General features: G+C 44.7%; 1 protein-coding gene across 1 annotated transcript in view; it reads right to left on the reverse strand.

Moving 5' to 3' along the window:
* LOC139278095 (mucin-2-like) overlaps positions 1 to 22,369 on the reverse strand; it is an 85,435-nt gene that overhangs the window by 57,545 nt on the left and 5,521 nt on the right. The window contains exons 6-15 of the mRNA XM_070896753.1: positions 22,068 to 22,159; positions 12,692 to 12,893; positions 10,903 to 11,023; positions 10,666 to 10,804; positions 10,444 to 10,536; positions 10,282 to 10,354; positions 10,057 to 10,194; positions 5,064 to 5,219; positions 4,208 to 4,302; positions 1,523 to 1,649 (exon numbers count right to left, since the gene is read on the reverse strand). Coding sequence (XP_070752854.1) covers positions 1,523 to 1,649; positions 4,208 to 4,302; positions 5,064 to 5,219; positions 10,057 to 10,194; positions 10,282 to 10,354; positions 10,444 to 10,536; positions 10,666 to 10,804; positions 10,903 to 11,023; positions 12,692 to 12,893; positions 22,068 to 22,159 — 1,236 coding nt within the window. The remainder of the gene's footprint in view (positions 1 to 1,522; positions 1,650 to 4,207; positions 4,303 to 5,063; positions 5,220 to 10,056; positions 10,195 to 10,281; positions 10,355 to 10,443; positions 10,537 to 10,665; positions 10,805 to 10,902; positions 11,024 to 12,691; positions 12,894 to 22,067; positions 22,160 to 22,369) is intronic.

Here is a 22,369-nt window from a genome sequence, read left to right on the forward strand (position 1 = left end):
TTTCCTTTAAAATCTGCTTTGAGCTCTACCTGTATTAACTAAGATTTCTTCAATGAAATGTGATCAATCAAATAGGAAATGAGGTAGCTGCAAAAGTTCATGTTCATCCGTAAAGAATAGATTTCTCCGGGAGATTTCTTTTCCTATGAACGTGCTGTGAGAGAAACCTGCTGGTGCGACTTTGTTCATTTTAGATTCTGTTTTAAATTTACGCTCATTCTTGTTCAGGGTCTTAGTGGTCAGATTCAAGAGATGTGACCAGATCAATGATGTCTGATCCTGCAGGTATCTAACAGCTCCCAGCATACTTTCTCTAGAAAGAAAGAAGTAACTTGCATTTATATAGCACCTTTTGCGACCTCCAACCGTCCCATTGTGGTTCACGGCCAATGAATTACTTTTCAAGTGCAGTCACTGTTGTAACGTAGGCTATCAACTTGCCCACAGCAAGGTCCCACAAACAGCAATGAGATAAATGATCAGTTAATCAACTTTAGTAATGTTGGTTGAGGGATAAATATTGGCCAGAACTCTCCTGCTTTTCTTCGAATAGTGCCATGATGGAAAATGAGCTGGCCATGAATTTGCTTGGGGCTTGGGGCAAAGATTCAGCATAAAATGGCTGCAAGAGCAACGAAGTGAGTAAGAAATCACGTTGGAAATGAAAGTACCAGATCTCTGCCCTAAAGAGTGGGATCGGTGTGGGAGGAGCCAGATGGTAGTTCCTTCTGTCCCATAAATGGCCGAATGTTTAAAAGGAAGTTGGGATGGTACGATGATGTCACTCACTGGAATTCGAGTAGTTCCCATCTCCTGAGCTCCCAATGATTTGGATAATTGAAATCAACCATTGGTGGTCGTACCTTCTGTTGCCTAGGCCCTAAGCTCTGGAATTCCCTGCCTAAACCTCTCGGCCTCTATACCTCTCTTTCTTCCTTTAAGACGCTCCTTAAAACCTACCACTTTGACCGAGCTTTTGGTCATCTGCTCTAATTTCTCCTGATGTGGCTTGGTGAAAAGTTTTTTGTCCATAATACTCCTGTGAAGCGCCTTGGGACACATTACTATGTTAAAGGCGGTATATAAATACAAGTTGTTGTTGTCGTAAATGAACCAGTGTCCAGCTCAATATGAGGAGGAAGAGTACAAATGGGGTCTACAGGGATGTCCAGCCCTGGGACTTGGCCTGGAACGACCCGCAAGACTCGAGGCAGCAGAAATAAAATTGTTCCTCTTACAAAGAGGGCTGATTTCTACAGCTTTTAAAATTTTGATCTAACCTCTATCCTGAGTGGCTGCAGGAGCTGCATCTTGCACACCCCCTCACCTCTTAGTGGCTGCCCAAGGTGCACCTATTCTGACTGTACACTGATTGATTTATTTAAATTTGGTGACCCTTTCTTAATCCCAGATCCTCCACCAGCACCGTGAGGGCTTGTCACCGGCAGAGTGAGATCGAGGAACATCATCTCCGCCAATTCTGATTAGATTTTTCTAAAAGGTAAGCAACATTACAACGTACTGCAAATGTCTCTTCTCCAGTTTCTCACGATGATACCATTAGCCGCACACGCATGAACATACGCTCCCAATCCTGCACACAGACAGTCCTCGATGTTCTCACAGCCACAGGTAGCAGCTACACACATCTAAATAAATGAAGAAGTTAATAGTTCAATCTGTAATATTTCATAACAAGATAAAATGAAGTGTCATATTTAATTATAATATTTTTAATTCATGTTCACGGCACATAATTGTTTAACACATGTTCATACAATCTACTAAATTAGAGCTTGGCATAAGAATATAAAAATAAATTAAGCCCTAATTAATTAATAAATTGGCTTTTTATAATAATTTCTCCTTCAAAGTTCAAGATTATTCACATTTTGTTTCAGTATGTTTAAAATCTTATCCTGCCATGATTCAACTCTCCATTATTTTTTTCCTGAATAAATCTTATGGTACAACCTAGCCAATAGCCCCAGTGTTACTAATTCCATTTGAAAGAAAGCAAGGCTTGCATTCATATAGCACATTCGAGGATGTCCCAAATGTATTATTTTTGAAGAGAAATGCAGCAGCTAATTTCCACAGGTCCCACAAATAGCAGCGAGATAAATTGCCAAATAATCTGGTTTGGTAATCCATCTGAACAGTAGGCTGGGCCTCAGCTTAATGGCTCACCTGAAAGACGGCATATCTGACAACTCAGCTCCCTGTCAACACTGCACTGAATTATCAGCCTCAATTGTCTGCTCAGGTCATGGGGTGGTGCTTGAACCCATAACTATCTGACTCAGGCAAGAGTGACACTACTGAGCCAGGGCTAACAGGGGCATAGATTTAAAGTAGTTGGCAGAAGGATTAAAGGGGATTTCAGGAGAACTTTTTTCACCCAGAGGGTGGTGGCAGTTTGAAACTCACTGCCTGAAAGGGCGGTTGAGGCAGAAACTCTCATCGCATTTATAAAGTACCTGTACTTAGAAACATAGAAACATAGAAAAATAGGTGCAGGAGTAGGCCATTCAGCCCTTCGGGCCTGCACCGCCATTCAATAAGATCATGGCTGATCATTCCTTCAGTACCCCTTTCCTGCTTTCTCTCCATACCCCTTGATCCCTCTAGTAGTAAGGACTATATCTAACTCCTTTTTGAATATATTTAGTGAATTGGCCTCAACAACTTTCTGTGGTAGAGAATTCCACAGGTTCACCACTCTCTGGGTGAAGAAGTTTCTCCTCATCTCGGTCCTAAATGGCTTACCCCTTATCCTTAGACTGTGTCCCCTGGTTCTGGACTTCCCAATATTGGGAACATTCTTCCTGCATCTAACCTGTCTAAACCCGTCAGAATTTTAAACGTTTCTATGAGGTCCCCTCTCATTCTTCTGAACTCCAGTGAATACAAGCCCAGTTGATCCAGTCTTTCTTGATATGTCAGTCCCGCCATCCTGGGAATCACTCCCTCAATAGCTGCACTCCCTCAATAGCAAGAATGTCCTTCCTCAAGTTAGGAGACCAAAACTGTACACAATACTCTAGGTGTGGCCTCACCAAGGTCCTGTACAACTGTAGTAACACCTCCCTGCCCCTGTACTCAAATCCCCTCGCTATGAAGGCCAACATGCCATTTGCTTTCTTAACCGCCTGCTGTACCTGCATGCCAACCTTCAATGATAGGGAAGGGCGAGGCTTTAAAGGAGTTAAGCAAGAAATTGAGAATTTTACGTAAAGCACTGAAGGTTTAGGAGCCAATGTAGATCAGCAAGGAGGGAGATGAGGAGCGAGCGGGACTGTGTGCAGGATAGCTTACACGCAGTAGAGTTTTAGATAGGCTGAGGTTCAAGGAGGGTGGAGGATGGGAGGCCGACCAGGAGAGCATTGGAATAGTTGAGTCTAAAGGTGACAAAGGAATTAAGGAAGGTTTCAGCCACAGATGAGTAGAGACAGATGATGTTACGGAGGGGGAAGTAACCAGTCTTTGTGATATGGAGAGAAGATATGGGGAGAGATGCTCAGCTTGGGATCGAATGGGACGCCCAGATTGTGAAATATGGTTCTGCTTCAGATAGTGGCCAGGGAGGGGGATGGAATCGGCGCCAAGGGTGCAGAGTTCATGGTGAAGACCAAAGTTGATGGCTTCAGCTGATGTCTTCATTTTCATTGATTTCAATAAAATAAAAATCAGGTGTGATCTATTCAAAGGGCAGGTGATCTGCTCAGCCAGATTACCACCCAAGGCAGTGGAGACAAAAAGCTATCCCACTACTGTTTCTTACTTGCCAAATTTCTCCCCATCTCCCTTCTTTTGATGATGCCAAACATTCTCTAGTATCTTATCCAAGAGGTTACCAATCATGAACGAGCCTTGACAATGAGGTAGGCTATCAAATCACAACTGAACATGGTTCGGCCTTCAGCTAATGTCCACATGCACATTTACAGTATTAATGGACATTAACCAGAAGCAGGAGACCTGACTAACCTTTCACCTGCAGTGACACCCTGTCTGAGATCAGGTAATTCCATACACAATGTGCATTGAACCTGGGCTCTTTCTGTCCTACATGGCTCAGTTACTCAATGGATAAACTCAACGAGCCATGGGGGAAGCACATTATGATTATCATTCGATAACTTTTACTTTATGTTGAAAATGAAATATTTCCATTTGTAAACTTTGACTCAGACTGATTACTTACTTCATAATACAGTATGTAATCGACTGTAGAATGACACACAGAAAAAGCACCCGTAGCATCTTTTAGGTAGTGGCAATAATCTTTTGCATATTTTTCTGAAATAAGAGTTAAAAAATATTATCTTTATTGTGAGAAAACAAAATACCTGATTTAAAGATATTTCTAAAAAGCTCTCCCAATTTTTCCATGCACAGCCTAGAATTTGTTGCTTGCAATACTAGTGGAATTAATCTCTGACATGTTCCTCTGTCAAATATTGTATATGAAACGTTAACTCATGACAAAGAAGTAAGTTACGCATTTGTAGTCCAATATCGGCAAGAGTCATTTTTAGGCAATGAATAAATAATTGGATATAAATAAATAAATAGAACTATGGATCCACTGCCTGTGGAGCAGGCATCTGTGACTTCCACAGGATCTAGAGTCAGGGAGAGATCACCTCATTGGAATAGAAATGGTGTGTGCTGACATCATTATAACTGTTTGTTGGCAGCCTACCACAGGAAGGAGTCAGGGAAAGCAAAGCCAGAACATCTCTCTCCAATGTGCCTCTGAGGAGGGAATCTTATTGCCATGGTGCCCAATTGGAGCTAGAAGTTCCTATAGGCATGAACCCCCATGCAAGCTAATCATCCTCCACTGAGCAGGCCTTTGTGTCGGGTTCATCCCAGCGTCCAGGTCACTCAATGTTACAAAGGCTGGGGCTGAAGAAATACCCAGCAAGGGAACGCCTTCCCTTTGGCCCCTGCAACCTGTTGGAAACTTGTGGCCTGGGCTGGGAACTAGTGTATCTGGGTCTCCCTTTCTCCATCTTAGCTGACTAGCAAAGGCTAGTATTAGAAGAGAAGATTACCATTTTCTGAACTGACACAAGGAGAAGGTATTGTTGTATCAGGGCAGCTGTCCTCAATCTTCCAGGAATTAGCCAAAGTAATGGGTGTACTCTCCACGATGCTCTGTGCAGATAGGAAGTCATCCTCTGCATCGTCATTGAAGACGCCACACAAACCTGAGGGAAAAGTACAATATAGGTTGTAATGTATGCACTTGCGACTATGAACACAAGTTTGTAGAGCTGTTGAAACTGACCTCCGTCCGGTCGGAATTGCTAATCGTCGTCAAGCCCCGAAATCTCCCTCAGGAGCCGGCACCTCACAACTTGAGCCTCCTCTGTGAAATCCCCTCCGTGCCTTTCAGTTCTGCATGGAGGGGATTCCTGTACGGGCTGTTCTTGCACACTCTCCACTTTGCCATCCTTGTCTGCTGTCCGGAGATGCCATGGCTCACCATCTTGCCATCCAGAGGAGGCGGGGGTCCACAATGGAGTGCTCTCTACGCAGGAGTCCTCCCTTTATTTATTGGGGACTTGGCCTGGAGGGTGTTGCACGGGCCAGTCTCATGCAATCGGTTTTTAAGTCGGTTCACGGGCTCCCAGGCCGCCTGCAATTTCTGCGGTCTGGAGGAGTCCGTGTTCCATCTTTTTATTGAATGCACGAGGTTGCAGCCCCTTTTCCATTATTTAAAGGGGCTGCTCCTCAATTTCTGGCTGCACTTCAGTCCCACACTCCTGATCATTGGGCACCCTGTGCGGAGGGGAGCGGGTAGGTCCGAGAGCCTCCTTGTAGGACTGCTCCTGGGCACGACCAAGGGTGCCATCAGCCGGTCCAGGCAGCGGGCGGTCGAGGGGGTCTTTCAGCCTGACTGCCTGCTTCTCTTCCGTGCTTACATCCGGGCCAGGGTGTCCCTAGAGATGGAGCACGTGGTGTCCACCGGTACGCTCGCGGCCTTCTGCGAGAGACGGGCGCCGGAGGGACTGGACTGCATTATCACCCCCGGCAACCAAATTTCAATTTGATTTTATATGTTTTAAAGTTTAATTTGTTTTAATTGCCGGGTTTTTAGTGCCCCCCTCCCCTTTTATAGGGGGCACTTGTAAAATATATAATTTTAATGCCCCCATAAAAATCACAAAAAAAACCCCCAAAAAACAAAAAATATAAAAAAAGAGGGCAGTTAAAAGTGTCTGGAGTGTCCCCCAGATCGGGGGGGCACTTGATCTAATGTTTATTTGTTCCCCCCCCAAAAGAGTTGTAGAGCTGTTGAAACTAACCCCCGTCCGGATGGAATTGCTAATCGTCGTCAAGCCCCGAACCCTCCCTCAGGAGCCGGCACCTCACAACTTGAGCCTCCTCTGGGAAATCCCCTCCGTGCCTTTCAGTTCTGCATGGAGGGGATTCCTGTACGGGCTGTTCTTGCACACTTTCCACTTTGCCATCCTCGTCTGCTGTCCGGAAATGCCATGGCACACCATCTTGCCATCCAGAGGAGGCGGGGGTCCCCAATGGAGTGCTCCCTACGCAGGAGTCCTCCCTTTATTTATTGGGGACTTGGCCTGGAGGGTGTTGCACGGGCCAGTCTCATGCAATCGGTTTTTAAGTCGGTTCACGGGCTCCCAGGCCGCCTGTAATTTCTGCGGTCTAGAGGAGTCCGTGTTCCACGTGTACATTGAGTGTGCGAGGTTGAAGCCCCTCTTCCAATATCTGAAAGGGCTGCTCCTCAAATTCTGGTTGCACTTCAGTCCCACACTCCTGATCTTTGGGCACCTTGTGCGGAGTGGAGCGGGCAGGTCGGAAGGCCTCCTCGTAGGACTGCTCCTGGGCATGGCCCCCTCACACCGGTCCTTCACACCGGCCGCACTTGGCCCCCTCACACCGGTCCTTCACACCGGCCGCACTCGGCCCCTCACGCCGGCCAAGTGGGTAGAGAATCGGAGCCTCAGATGTTTCTGCTCGGCACCACGTGCATCGAATGATTCAGCCGAGAGTGGGGTGGAGCTTCACAGGGGGCGGGGATTGTCGCTTGTCGGTTAAAAAAGTGCAGTACGGGCATGGGGCGGGGCTTGACAGACGGCTGTCTGTCAAATAGAAGTGAAGTACAAATACTTCGTCCCATTTATTTATATATGGCACATTCCCCGCAGCATTTCTCATGATGACTCGGGCCAAAATTCAGGTGCACCAGAAAGCTGGCGCACCAATGATTTTTTCATTGGTACTCACCGCGGGAACTCTTGGTGCGGTGAGTAGATCCATTTTCAGGACTTTGAATTTTTTTTAAAGTCCTACAGAAAATGGATTATAATGGGGTGGGTCTTAGACTCAAAGCCAGGCCGACTGGCTAAAAATAGGTCGTTTGGGCCGTCCGCCGCTGTCAATCAATGTGGTGATGTCACTGCATGTGTGCATCATCACACTCGCTCCGCTCAATTAAAGGGGAGAGATTCGATCATTTTTTAAACTTTGGCCACTGGGTTACTAGGGAGGGCCAGCGGCCTGGTACTCACGAAGGGGTGGCAGGCTGCCCATTGCCGGGAGCAGTATTTTTCTGGCCGATCGGCAAGTCGGCCGGCAAAAATTCTTCCATAGTGGCCGCGGCAGTGGGCCCTCCCCTTTAAGGGCCACTGCGCTGCTGGACCATACACAGTCTTCAGAGGGTGCACTGGCAGAAAAAGCTTCCGGGGGGATCGCGCAGTGGCAGTTCAGCGTATCGAGCTGAAAATGGATAGGTAACTATTTTATTTTAATTGGGTGGTGCATCTACTTGGGCAGGATGGGGTCCAGGTTGAAAAACACCCAACCTGAATTTTGATTGGGGCGGCCTGTTGACCCGAAAGCAGCAGCCATTCGATTTTTAGGAATGCCGCCGCAAACGGGCATTAATGGGTCTCTGTGAGACCCTGAATTTCGGCCCCAGAGTTTATACTGCTGCAAAGGAAGGGGAGAGGGCGGGCAGCTTCACTGAAAGAAGTTAGAAAAAGCTTGTAAGGGATTTCCCCCAGGGACAGTGATACGAGTGTGTTTTCATTGGTTCTTGGAATGGTCACCCTGAAATTCAGCCGACCTTTCCTGGTCATGACGGATCTCCGCAGGTTTTTGGAGGTCAGAGAGCACCTATAGAATTTTAGGGGCATAATGTTTTTCTTACCACTGCAGATAGATAAGTAAAGATACCACAGCTACATTATTAAATCAGCTGAAGTTGTGAAGGTTCACGAGGTTGATTCCCGAGATGAAGGGGTTGTCTTATGAAGAAAGGTTGAGTAGATTGAGCCTATACTCATTGGAGTTTAGAAGAATGAGAGGTGATCTTATTGAAACATATAAGATTCTGAGGGGGCTTGACAGGCTAGATACAGAGAGGCTGTTTCCCCTCGTGGGGGAATCTAGAACTAGGGGGCATAGTTTCAGAATAAGGGGTTGCCCATTTAAAACGGAAATGAGGAGGAATTTCTTCTCTCAGAGGGTTGTGAAGCTTTGGAATTCTCTACCCTAGAGAGCTGTGGAGGCTGGGTCATTGATTATATTTAAAGTGGAGATAGACAGATTTTTGAATGATAAGGGAGTCAAAGGTTATGGGGAGCGGGCAGGGAAGTGGAGTTGAGCCCAAGATCAGATCAGCCATGATCTTATTGAATGGCGGAGCAGGCTCGAGGGGCCAAATGGCTTACTCCTGCTCCTATTTCTTATGTTTTTATGTTTTGGAATTCTCAGTATCAATGTAAAAAAAAGGCAATGCTGTAACCATTTAGAATACAGTAAAAAATATAAATATTCAACTCACTTTCGGTCTATCCCTCTCTTCTGTGTCTCTTTCTCCCTCGTTCTCTGTCTGATTCGCTCGCTAGCGCCCAGTTTGGGTTTCTTTCGCAATCTCTCTTTCACAATTTATTCTGTCCAGCTCTTCTCCTTGTTTCTTTCTCACTATCTCTTTTGCTGTTTCTCTGTCTGCCTTTCTCTTTGGGCTGACAATGCGATCCCAGTGCATTGGCACCTGGACCACTGCTGGCCCAGATATGTGGCTCTCTCAAGTTAACATTGCCCCAGAATATGAGGTAGACTAATGAAGATTTAGAGAGCACTCTCAGAATGTGGTGCATGGCGTGGTGCAGGGCAGCACACTGTGGTCATATGAGTGTGATTTTCAACTGTTCAAATATTTAATGTTGGGATAACATTAGGAAAATTGCTAACATTATTGAGGCAGCTAATGTATTATATTTCAAACTTGTTACACAAAGATTTGTTTATGTTTTATCAGAGTAAACATTGATGTAATTGGCCCAAATCTATTCCTTGTGTCAGGCACACAATTGCCTTACTTTTCTGCAATGGAAGTGGTGATTCCCTGAAGTGAATTGGATGTTAATCAGATGGTCCCTTACTTCACATTCTAATGCTGCCTTGCTATCCATGGATAATGCAGAGGTGTATTTGTCATGTGCTTCAAAATGCAGTTCCTGCTTGTGAGCAATGTTATGGAGCATGCGCAGACAACAGCCTTTTTGCCCACTTTAATTGGCTGATATCCTAAAGTTTGTATTCCTGCCCTCCTTAAAACTTTCCTCAAAGGCGCACATGTCATCATTTGTGCCTGAATCTTAACCCTGTTTTAAAGGCATCTGTGGGTTGGCCAAAAATGAGCCAAGCTTTCAGTTTTTAGCCCAAGTCCACCGACAACTAGCGTTGCAGTTAGTCATTGCTCAGCCTGCGCATACAGAGCAGTAAGGTGGGTTCTCATTACTGGTCCAAACAGATACTCCCCACCAATAGGGGAAGGACTAGCAGCCAGAGAAAATAAATGTAAATCAATTACTTTTGAGTATGCTAAGTTGTCTGCTGCCACAGTTATGTGGAATCTGCCCTGCAATATAAATAGGTAAATTCTATTCCCAGCACATGAAGTCAAGGTTATTATTGAAGCACTTCTGCTTGAACTGATATAGTTTGCATGTAACCCTGTAGCTACACAAAGTTTGCATTTAAATGGATTTATCACACTAGCCATACCTTTCGTGCTTCCTTTTAAATCTTCAGAAAGTGAGATGTAAAGTTGCATAACAGTTGATATCTGCACTTGCATTTTCAATCCAAATGTCGTTGAGACTTGAATGTACATTGAGGACTGCCGAAATATTATTATTCCGCCTGTTTTAAAGGAAATATAATACTGGTTCAACACAATTGTAACCATTTATTTAGTTATCTCAAAGAACAGAACAAAACATTCTTTACCTGTTCTCAGGGGCATTGCAAGTTTATTTCCATCAAAGTATACATTGCCATCATTGCTGAACACGTAGCTAGTCTAGAAAACAAAGATGTGCATTTGTATCATTTCAGAGAACATATTGACAGAACGAAAGTATAGAAACGAATGGCTTTACAAATTCTCACCAGATTCTTAGTTAAGGTAACACGCTGCAAACATGTCTGTTTAAATGCTGCTTGACACTGGCGGAGCTCTACCTTGATGGTCCAGTCCTCTGTCTGTTGCAAAAACAATGAAAAATGGAGAACTCAGAAATATCTCAAGCAGATATGATTAGGCCTATTCCATTAGTTATTCATATGCTTTAAAAATTGATTATAAACAAGAGTGAAATGTAGGAAACATACAAAAACAGCATAGTATGAGCAATCCCCTATCATGGTATAATATTTATTATCAAACGTCGTGATATACGTTGCTTCTTCAATTTTGCATCTCCCAGGGCAGCTAAGGTGAGAACACGACCATGCTCCAGTCTCACAAGTGCTAAAAAGAAAATACAAATAAAATTGAGATTTGTTTCTAAAATATTAGAATATTTATAGTGCAAAAACTACATATGAGATGTACAGTGCAAAGCATACCATGACTGACAGGAAGTTGTCCTTGTTTCTCCAGATTCATAAATCTTTCCACCATATTCACAAGCGCATTCTGCTTTCTGGATGCAGCTATTTGTTCCTCTTACGTTATCAAGAACAGTGCCTGAGATACATTATAATAAATATTTAAGTACTTCTATTCACAACAAAATTAAAGTACACAATTTGCATTTACAGTTACTAATCCAATAAAATAATTCTTTGGTGACATTCCTCTCCTGGCATTATTTCACTGAATGCTGTTTTCATTTTCTCTATTGGATCAGTCACGAAAAAAATCCTCTCAAATCACTATTTCGAAAATGATTTCTGATGGAGTTATTTGTTGCCTATGAGCGATACATGTGGGAAGGTGCCGGCTTCCTGCTACATAATCAACAGCTAATCCGTGCAGGACAGCAGCATCATGAAGAGTTGATCCACCCACCGATTTACCCTCCTTCCCTTTGGAAACATGTCTCATTCCTTTGCAACACTCCCATTTAACATCAGTTAAAGATAAAGATGACTGTCAAAGGGTTCAGAGTTACAGATGTGGACATGTTGCGTCCATGGGGGTCAACATCCATTGGAATGTGGGTTCGTGCCCAACTGTGCCCTCCAGTGTTGGCCATGCTGTTTGAGTTTGCTGGGTCAATGGAAAGATACCTAATTAGCATGGACAGGTCACCCATGGCACTGTGCGAGAATGTTCATCAGTTACCTGTCCCTTGCGAATGAAACCTCCAGCAGCTGGATACCATTGGCTGTATCCCACTTTGATACCCTGTGTAAGAGGGCTGACCAATAGCATTTTTAAAAAAAATGACCGTACTGTTCTTTGGGGGTCTGGGCACTTCCCTAGCCTGGAGCCCACCGATGGGACCCACACCCACCTAGCTGAAGGTAGCTGTGCCTCATCTCACTGGGTGCAATGTTCACATACACGACAGGTCCCAAATCAACCAATGGAGCAGGAACTCCAGGCATAGGGAGTCCCACCCCTGACTCCGCTCCCTGACAATATTTGCCTTGTATTCCATGAGTAGGGAGGGGCGGGGGGGTCCTGCCCCCCACAAGGCAAGTTGGCAACTACCAGAAACAGCACAGGCACAGCGGAACTGGTACTCTGCCATATTGTGGGGGTCCTGCCAATCTTCCACTGGACTTACGGCAAGAGACCAGCAAAGACACCCCCTCCTCTCCACCCCGCAGCGAGGAATTTGCAACCTGCCCACACCCTGCATAACATCATTGAACATCTTGACTCATTTTATATTTTAGCAAACATTCAAAAATATTTATTTGGAATTGATATTGTGGGATGAAATCTAAATTAAGTGTGTTTATGAGAAGGACACAATGAATTAAATATACAGTAGCTCACAGAAGTGTTTTCGATAAAAATAATATTTAGATACAAGTAAAAGATAAAATTGTTTTAGATTGATATATATGATTACCCTCTGGACATTCACAAGTATTCACACACTGATCGCACTGTTGCTGAGGCTTTGGATTAGAGCAGGTTGGAATACACACAGGGCCACACTCCTTGTAAATTTGATTCGCAGCACACTCAGGTTTTTCTGAAACATGAAAGCATTTTGTTTTCCCATTTTGATCACTGATGATGCTATTCAGTTATGAAATGCAGATACAAATAATCTTGTTTGCTTTACTCGAGTGAGAATTTTCATTAAATTATTACATTTTGAGGAGTAAGCTTCAATTTCTAGGCATGCATCCTTAATTGAGCATTTAAATGTCCTGATTTCCAGAGATAACTTACCACATTCAGTTCCTGTCCTCCAATTATTCCACCACTCAAAGGTCTCTTTATCACATTGCCGTGCAATTTCAGCAAATGTAGCGCATGCACACTTCAATTCTTTACAGGCGCAAACGTCTGCCTTACACATTTGCCAGTACTTCTCTACAAGTTGAAGGTCATCAAAACAGGACGTGAAGAATTTTGAGATTTCTGCACATTTCTGAAAATGAAAATAAAAACACAGGAAAAGTTATGCGCAGAAAATCCCATTGCTGTGCCCTCAAGTAAGCGAATGGACTACGGAAAATGAATATTTCTGTGGTGATAGGGCTAAAGAAAGGGTTAGCTGTGAAGTGTGGCCATCCAGAATACAAAAAAGGAATTATAGCAATGGCTAAACTTGCTGTAATCTTATTTTATTATCTTGAGAATCAAGTATTTTTGTCGAATCTTCCCAGGGGATTACATTATTATGGCAGAAAGTTCTAATTATGGCCTCTCCACTCTTGTGTTCTCATTCCCTGACAAGGATGCCTCCAATTACCCCCTCGTGTCTTTTGGCACCCCCTCTCCTCCTTCTTCATTCACCCCTGGAGAAACATAGAAACATAGAAAATAGGTGCAGGAGTAGGCCATTCAGCCCTTCGAGCCTGCACCACCATTCAATATGATCATGGCTGATCATTCACCTAATTACTCCTTTCCTGCTTTCACTTCATACCCCTTGATCCCTTTAGCCGTAAGGGCCATATCTAACTCCCTCTTGAATATATCCAATGAACTGGCATCAACAATTCTCTGTAGTAGGGAATTCCACAGGTTAACAACTCTCTGAGTGAAGCAGTTTCTCCTCATCTCAGTCCTAAATGGCTTACCCCTTATCCTTAGGCTGTGCCCCCTGGTTCTGAACTTCCCCAACATCAGGAACATTCTTCCTGCATCTAACCTGTCCAGTCCCATCAGAATTTTATATGTTTCTATGTGATCCCCTCTCATCCTTCTAAACTTCAGAGAATACAGGTCCAGTCGATCCAGTCTCTCCTCATATGTCATTCCTGCCATCCCGGGAATCAGTCTGGTGAACCTTCACTGCATTCCCTCAATAGCAAGAACGTCCTTCCTCAGATTAGGAGACCAAAACTGAACACAATATTCCAGGTGAGGCCTCACCAAGGCACACTCTCCCAGCTGTTCATAACTGCGCTCGAACTCCGAATTCTCCATCCTTTTGCGATCTCTTTGTCACGATACCTTTGCAGCTTCGAATTGCTCAGCCAAACCAGGACCATCACCTTTGATGCTCTTGTCCCCAGTAAAACTTTTACCCTCTCACATCCCATTCATTTCCCCTCATACAGCCCATTTCTTTGAGCCCTTAAGTCTAAGAGGCATAAACTTGAACATACCTGATGCTCAACTGACTTAGCAATCTGGGTTTACCACATCAAGCTCTATTGTACCTCAATCTACTCTGCCAAAAGTGCCCAGTATTCTGTGATCATCTTAGGGAGAAAAGATAATCCCTGTTTCTCCATTACCAACTGTCTCTTAAAAACTTTCCCTGCCCAATCCATCGTCACCTCCTACAAGTGCGAGAAGCTCATGGATTTCTTTGTCATTAAGATTGAGACCATTCATTCAGCAGGGTCTGCTGTTTCCCCCTTTACCATTTAGCCAAATCTTTCCCCAGTCCCATCAACACGCTAGTTCTGAATCTGTCGCTCTCTTTAGGTTTCCCCCACATCCCACTGGCCTCTCTAAGCTCATCTCATCTATGAGGCCTACTTCCTGCTCCCTTGACCCGATTTTCACTAAAATCTTGATCATTGTTGGTTTCCATTTTAGCCAATGGTGTGAGTGGTTCCCTTATGAGGAGCTATCCTACAACCTTACAAAACCACTGTCATCGCCCATTTCCTTAAAAAAAAACCTTTGTCCTCCCTAAGTACTCTCCCATCTCCAATCTATTCGAAGGTCCTTTAATGCATTGTTGCCGCCCAGATCCAAGCCCACCTTTTCCATATCTCCCTGTTTGAATCCCTCCAATCAGGATTCCGCCTCTCTCAGAGCACCAAAATGGCTCAAACCATAATTCTGAACAACATTCCTTGGGACTGTGGTTTTGGTGCCATTTCCTTCTTCTCCTCCTCGACTGCTTTGCAGCCTTTGATATGGTTGATCACAACATCCTCCTCTGATGCCTCACCTCCATTGACTTGCTCATTGGGACTGCCCTCACTTGGTTCTACTCTTACCTATCTGATTGTAGCTGGACCATCTCTATTAATGGTTTCACTTCTCAACCCGTGCTGTCGGCTGCAGCATCAAGGACCCATCCTTGGCACCCTCCTCTTCCTGATCTACATGCTGATCCATGGCAAAAATATCTAAAGCCATGGGGTCAGATTCCACATGTAGGCTGATGACACCCATCTCCAACAGCTCAATCGACCACTCCAATGCATTTGTGCTGTCAAACTGAAACTTTGAAATGTACAAAATTCTTACAGGGCTTGATAGAGTAGATGCACGAAGGATGTTTCCCCTGGCTGGGGAGTCTAGAACCAGGGGTCACAGTCTCAGAATAAGGGGTCGGCCATTTAGGACTGAGATGTGGAGATATTGTTTCACTCAGAGGGTGGTGAATCTTTGGAATTCTCTATCTCAGAGGGCTGTGGAGGCTCAGTCATTGAGTATATTCAAGACAGAGATCAATAGATTTTTGGATACTAAGGGAATCAAGGGATATGGGGTTAGTGCAGGGAAGTGGAGCTTAGGTAGAAGATCAGCCATGATCTTAGTGAATTGCAGAGCAGGCTCGAAAGGTCGAATGGCCTACTCTTGCTCCTATTGTTTTTAAAACTGCTTGTCCAAAATCTAGTCTTGGATCAGCCATAATTTCCTCCAGCTAAAAATTGGGAAGCCCAAACCATCACCTTTGCCCACAAACTCCCTATCTTCTCTGCCAACTCATCCTCCTCCCGGCCACGGTGTCAGACTGAAGAAGACTGATCACAACTTTGGCATCCAATTTGCTCACAAGCTGAGCTTCAGACCACCAATCTTATCCATCCCTTTACAGCCTACTTCCATCTCCGAAATACTGCCAACCTCCGACACCACCTGAGTCCATTTCTGCTGAAACCCTTATCTATGCTTTTGTCATCTCCAGACTCAATTTCTCCAGTGTTCGCCTGGCTGGTCTCCCATTCTGCTCATCAAAAACTCTGCTGCCTATATCTTGTCTCTTGCCCATCACTGACATCATGGGGGGAAATTTAACCTAAAAAAACAGGTAGGTTTGGTGCATGGGGGGAAGTTAAATTGTTAAAAATCAGAATTCCTGACCTGAACCCGCCTCCAACTCACCCATTTCCAGTTTTAATGGAGGCCTGATGGCGGTGCGGGGAGTGGACAGCGGACAGCCAACTCGCTGGCAGGAGGTGGGACATAGAAACATAGAAACATAGAAAATAGGTGCAGGAGCAGGCCATTCAGCCCTTCTAGCCTGCACCGCCATTCAACGAGTTCATGGCTGAACATGAAACTTCAGTACCCACTTCCTGCTTTCACGCCATACCCCTTGATCCCCCGAGTAGTAAGGACTTCATCTAACTCCCTTTTGAATATATTTAGTGAATTGGCCTCAACTACTTCCTGTGGTGGAGAATTCCACAGGTTCACCACTCTCTGGGTGAAGAAGTTTCTCCTTATCTCGGTCCTAAATGGCTTACCCCTTATCCTTAGACTGTGACCCCTGGTTCTGGACTTCCCCAACATTGGGAACATTCTTCCTGCATCCAACCTGTCCAAACCCGTCAGAATTTTAAACGTTTCTATGAGGTCCCCTCTCACTCTTCTGAACTCCAGTGAATACAAGCCCAGTTGATTCAGTCTTTCTTGATAGGTCAGTCCCACCATCCCGGGAATCAGTCTAGTGAATCTTCGCTGCACTCCCTCAACAGCAAGTATGTCCTTCCTCAAGTTAGGAGACCAAAACTGTACACAATACTCCAGGTGTGGCCTCACCAAGGCCCTGTACAACTGTAGCAACACCTCCCTGCCCCTGTACTCAAATCCCCTCGCTATGAAGGCCAACATGCCATTTGATTTCTTAACCGCCTGCTGTACCTGCATGCCAACCTTCAATGACTGATGTACCATGACACCCAGGTCTCGTTGCACCTTCCCTTTTCCTAATCTGTCACCATTCAGATAATAGTCTGTCTCTCTGTTTTTACCACCAAAGTGGATAACCTCACATTTATCCACATTATACTTCATCTGCCACGCATTTGCCCACTCACCTAACCTATCCAAGTCACTCTGTAGCCTCATAGCATCCTCCTCGCAGCTCACACTGCCACCCAACTTAGTGTCATCCGCAAATTTGGAGATACTACATTTAATCCCTTCGTCTAAATCATTAATGTATAATGTAAACAGCTGGGGCCCCAGCACAGAACCCTGCGGTACCCCACTAGTCACTGCCTGCCATTCCGAAAAGTACCCATTTACTCCTACTCTTTGCTTCCTGTCTGACAACCAGTTCTCAATCCACGTCAGCACACTACCCCCAATCCCATGTGCTTTAACTTTGCACATTAATCTCCTGTGTGGGACCTTGTCGAAAGCCTTCTGAAAGTCCAAATATACCACATCAACTGGTACTCCTTTGTCCACTTTATTGGAAACATCCTCAAAAAATTCCAGAAGATTTGTCAAGCATGATCTCCCTTTTACAAATCCATGCTGACTTGGACCTATCATGTCACCATTTTCCAAATGCGCTGCTATGACATTCTTAATAATTGATTCCATCATTTTACCCACTACTGAGGTCAGGCTGACCGGTCTATAATTCCCTGCTTTCTCTCTCCCTCCTTTTTTAAAAAGTGGGGTTACATTGGCTACCCTCCACTCGATAGGAACTGATCCAGAGTCAATGGAATGTTGGAAAATGACTGTCAATGCATCCGCTATTTCCAAGGCCACCTCCTTAAGTACTCTGGGATGCAGTCCATCAGGCCCTGGGGATTTATCGGCCTTCAATCCCATCAATTTCCCCAACACAATTTCCCGACTAATAAAGATTTCCCTCAGTTCCTCCTCCTTAATAGACCCTCTGACCACTTTTATATCCGGAAGGTTGTTTGTGTCCTCCTTAGTGAATACTGAACCAAAGTACTTGTTCAATTGGTCTGCCATTTCTTTGTTCCCCGTTATGACTTCCCCTGACGTCAATTTAAATATTACAATGAGACTGCAAGTTTATTTTTTACCCTCCAATTTGTTTTTAACTGCATTTGTCGGGTTTTACACACTTCGTAAAACCCGGCAGTTACAGCAAAGCAGAGTTTGTTGCATCCAGGAGGTAAGTGCCTTTATACCTACCTCCTGGATCCAGGGTCCGTGCCTAGCCCACGCAGCGCAATTGGAGATCCCCCCCCCCCCAAGAGGCCACTGGTCGCCTTCCGACCACCCGGCCACCAGCCCCCCCCGCCAATAATCATCCTGAGGCCAGCCACAATCCTCTGATGGATGGCCCCGATGTGTACTTCCCTTCCCTCGGTCCCACAATGTACCCAATCTATTCTTCTCCCCCCTCCCCTCGATCGTACGACATCCCTGATCTTCTCTTCTCTACCCCTCCCTCTCCCCCACCCCCGCAACCCGACCTCTCTGCTGCAAATCTACCTGCTCTCAGCTAGCCAGATTCTCTATCTCGCTGACTGTGAGTGAGAAACAGGCTTCAGATGCAAATCAGACCTTGCCATTAAAGTTGCCGGAGCCTGCAGGAAACCCGTTCTCCCAGGTTCCCCGCCCGCATCAGAGAGCCCCATGCCTTTCCCATGAAAATCTAGGCCCAAGACTATCTCGCCCATCACCCCTGTGCTCATTCATCTACAATGGTTCCCAGCTACCGCCCCGTCCCCCCACTGCCCCAAATTTAAAATTCTCATAACTGTGTTTAAATACCTCCATTGCCTCAACCCCACCCGAAACCCCGCCTCCCGCCACCCTCCTCCCCATGACCCTGCCATGGCTCCAGTTATCTCCTGAGCAGGCCACTTGCCAAATCTAGGCCCCAATGGTGGAGTCCATGTTCAGCCTTGTGCAGGTCCGTATGTCTCATCCCTTTTGGTGTACCGGCTGACATTGTAACACCAGGTTCCAACCAAGGCTCAAGAACAGGAAATTCTGGCTGATCATTTGCTTTGTACAGGGTAGACAGAAATATTGCCTCTTACAAATCAATCCTGGCAGAATGGCTGAAAGTTGGTATAACTAGGACTCCCCTGTTTCATTGGGGGTTCCTTGCAGCGGGAGACTAGCAAAAGCCCCTGGAATTTTGGGGGTCTGATGTTTCATCATCAACTGCAGGTGAGCAAATGTTCCTTTTTCAAAACTGACTTCCTCTCACCTCAACAAACAGAGTGCACACAAAATAAGATAACTGAACATAAGAACATAAGAATTAGGAACAGGAGTAGGCCATCTAGCCCCTTGAGCCTGCTCCGCCATTTAACAAGATCATGGCAGATCTGGCCATGAACTCAGTTCCACTTACCCGCCCGTTCCCTGTAACCCTTAATTCCCTTATTGGTTAAAAATCTATCTATCTGTGACTTGAATACATTCAATGAGCTAGCCTCAACTGCTTCCTTGGGCAGAGAATTCCACAGATTCACAACCCTCTGGGAGAAGAAATTCCTTCTCAACTCGGTTTTAAATTGGCTCCCCCATATTTTGAGGCTGTGCCCCCTAGTTCTAGTCTCCCCAACCAGTGGAAACAACCTCTCCGCCTCTATCTTGTCCATCCCTTTCATTATTTTAAATGTTTCTATAAGATCACCCCTCATCCTTCTGAACTCCAACGAGTAAAGGCCCAGTCTACTCAATCTATCATCATAAGGTAACCCCCTCATCTCCGGAATCAGCCTCGTGAATCGTCTCTGTACCCACTCCAAAGCAAGAATATCCTTCCTTAAGTAAGGTGACCAAAACTGCACGCAGTACTCCAGGTACAGCCTCACCAATACCCTATACAGTTGCAGAAGGACCTCCCTGCTTTTGTACTCCATCCCTCTCGCAATGAAGGCCAACATTCCATTCGCCTTCCTGATTACCTGCTGCACCTGCAAACTAACTTTTTGGGATTCATGCACAAGGACCCCCAGGTCCCTCTGCACCGCAGCATGTTGCAATTTCTCCCCATTCAAATAATATTCCCTGTTACTGTTTTTTTTTCCCAAGGTGGATGACCTCACACATTGTATTCCATCTGCCAAACCTTAGCCCATTCGCTTAACCTATCTAAATCTCTTTGCAGCCTTTCTGAGTCCTCTACGCAACTCGCTTTCCCACTAATCTTTGTGCCATCTGCAAATTTTGTTACACTACACTCTGTCCCCTCTTTCAGGTCATCTATGTATACTGTAAACAGTTGTGGTCCCAGCACCAATCCCTGTGGCACACCACTAACCACCAATTTCCAACCCGAAAAGGACCCATTTATCCCGACTCTCTGCTTTCTGTTCGCCAGCCAATTCTCTATCCATGCTAATACATTTCCTCTGACTCCGCGTACCTTGATCTTCTGCAGTAACCTTTTGTGTGGCACCTTATCGAATGCCTTTTGGAAATCTAAATACACCACATCCATCGGTAAATCTCTATCCACCATGCTCGTTATATCCTCAAAGAATTCCAGTAAATTAGTTAAACATGATTTCCCCTTCATGAATCCATGCTGCGTCTGCTTGATTGCACTATTTTTATCTAGATGTCCCGCTATTTCTTCCTTAATGATAGTTTCAAGCATTTTCCCCACTACAGATGTTAAAATAACCGGCCTATATTTACCTGCCTTTTGTCTGCCCCCTTTTTTAAACAGAGGCGTTACATTAGCTGCTTTCCAATCCGCTGGTACCTCCCCAGAGTCCAGAGAATTTTGGTAGATTATAACGAATGCATCTGGTATAACTTCCGCCATCACTTTTACTACCCTGGGATGCATTTCATCAGGACCAGGGGACTTGTCTACCTTGAGTCCCATTAGCCTGTCCAGCACTACCCCCCGAGTGACAGTGATTGTCTCAAGGTCCTCCCTTCCCACATTCCTGTGACCAGCAATTTATGGCATGGTTTTTGTGTCTTCCACTGTGAAGACCGAAGCAAAATAATTGTTTAAGGTCTCAGCCATTTCCACATTTCCCATTATTAAATCCCCCTTCTCATCTTCTAAGGGACCAACATTTACTTTAGTCACTCTTTTCCGTTATATATATCTGTAAAAGCTTTTACTAGCCGTTTTTATGTTTTGCGCAAGTTTACCTTCGTAATCTATCTTTCCTTTCTTTATTGCTTTCTTAGTCATTCTTTGCTGTCGTTTAAAATTTTCCCAATCTTCTATTTTCCCACTATCCTTGGCCACCTTATACGCATTGGTTTTTAATTTTATACTCTCCTTTATTTCCTTGGTTATCCAGGGCTGGTTATCCCTTCTTTTCCCACCCTTCTTTTTCACTTGAATATATTTTTGTTGTGCACGATGAAAGAGCTCCTTAAAAGTCCTCCACTGTTCCTCAATTGTGCCACCATTTAGTCTGTGTTTCCAGTCTACTTTAGCCAACTCTGCCCTCATCCCACTGTAGTCCCCTTTGTTTAAGCATAGTACGCTCGTTTGAGACACTACTTCCTCATCCTCAATCTGTATTACAAATTCAACCATACTGTGATCACTCATTCCGAGAGGATCTTTTACAAGGAGATCGTTTATTATTCCTGTCTCATTACACAGGACCAGATCTAAGATAGCTTGCTCCCTTGTAGGTTCTGTAACATACTGTTCTAAGAAACAATCCCGTATTCATTCTATGAATTCCTCCTCAAGGCTACCCCGTGCGATTTAATTTGACCAATCAATATGTAGGTTAAAATCCCCCATGATTACTGCCATTCCTTTTTCACATGCCTCCATTATGCCCTTGATTATTGCCCTCCCCACCGTGAAGTTATTATTTGGGGGCCTATAAACTACACCCACCAGTGACTTTTTCCCCTTACTATCTCTAATCTCCACCCACAATGATTCAACATTTTGTTCATTAGAGCCAATATCGTCTCTCACAACTGTCCTGATATCATCCTTTATTAACAGAGCTACCCCACCTCCTTTCCCTTCTTGTCTATCTTTCCGAATCGTCAGATACCCCTGTATGTTTTATTCCCAGTCTTGGCCACCCTGCAACCACGTTTCTGTAATGGCCACCAAATCATACCCATTTGTAATGATTTGTGCCATCAATTCATTTACTTTATTTCGAATGCTGCAATAAGATCAAAGTTACTTTGCTGTTTTTCTTTTGTTTGTCTCTGGTTATAAACTTACAGTGTTTTCTGCACATGATGAGCCAGTCGGGGGGTTGCTATAACATATGTGGCCCAAAACATCGAGCTTATTTCGATCAAAAAAAGTTGAATCTGCAAAAAAAGAGATATGACAAATGAGCTTGGTAAATGATATAAACAATGTGTGTAATGACATTGAAGTTGTCAAATTACAACTACAATGCAAATGGCCTCTATTACAAGAGGATTTGAATGTAACAGTAAAGATGTCTTACTGCAATTATATAGGGCCCTGGTGAGACCACACATGGAGCATTGTGTACTTGCATTGGAGGCTGTTCA

The sequence above is a fragment of the Pristiophorus japonicus genome, chromosome 13 (genome assembly GCF_044704955.1).
Source record: "Pristiophorus japonicus isolate sPriJap1 chromosome 13, sPriJap1.hap1, whole genome shotgun sequence".
NCBI lineage: Eukaryota > Metazoa > Chordata > Chondrichthyes > Pristiophoridae > Pristiophorus > Pristiophorus japonicus.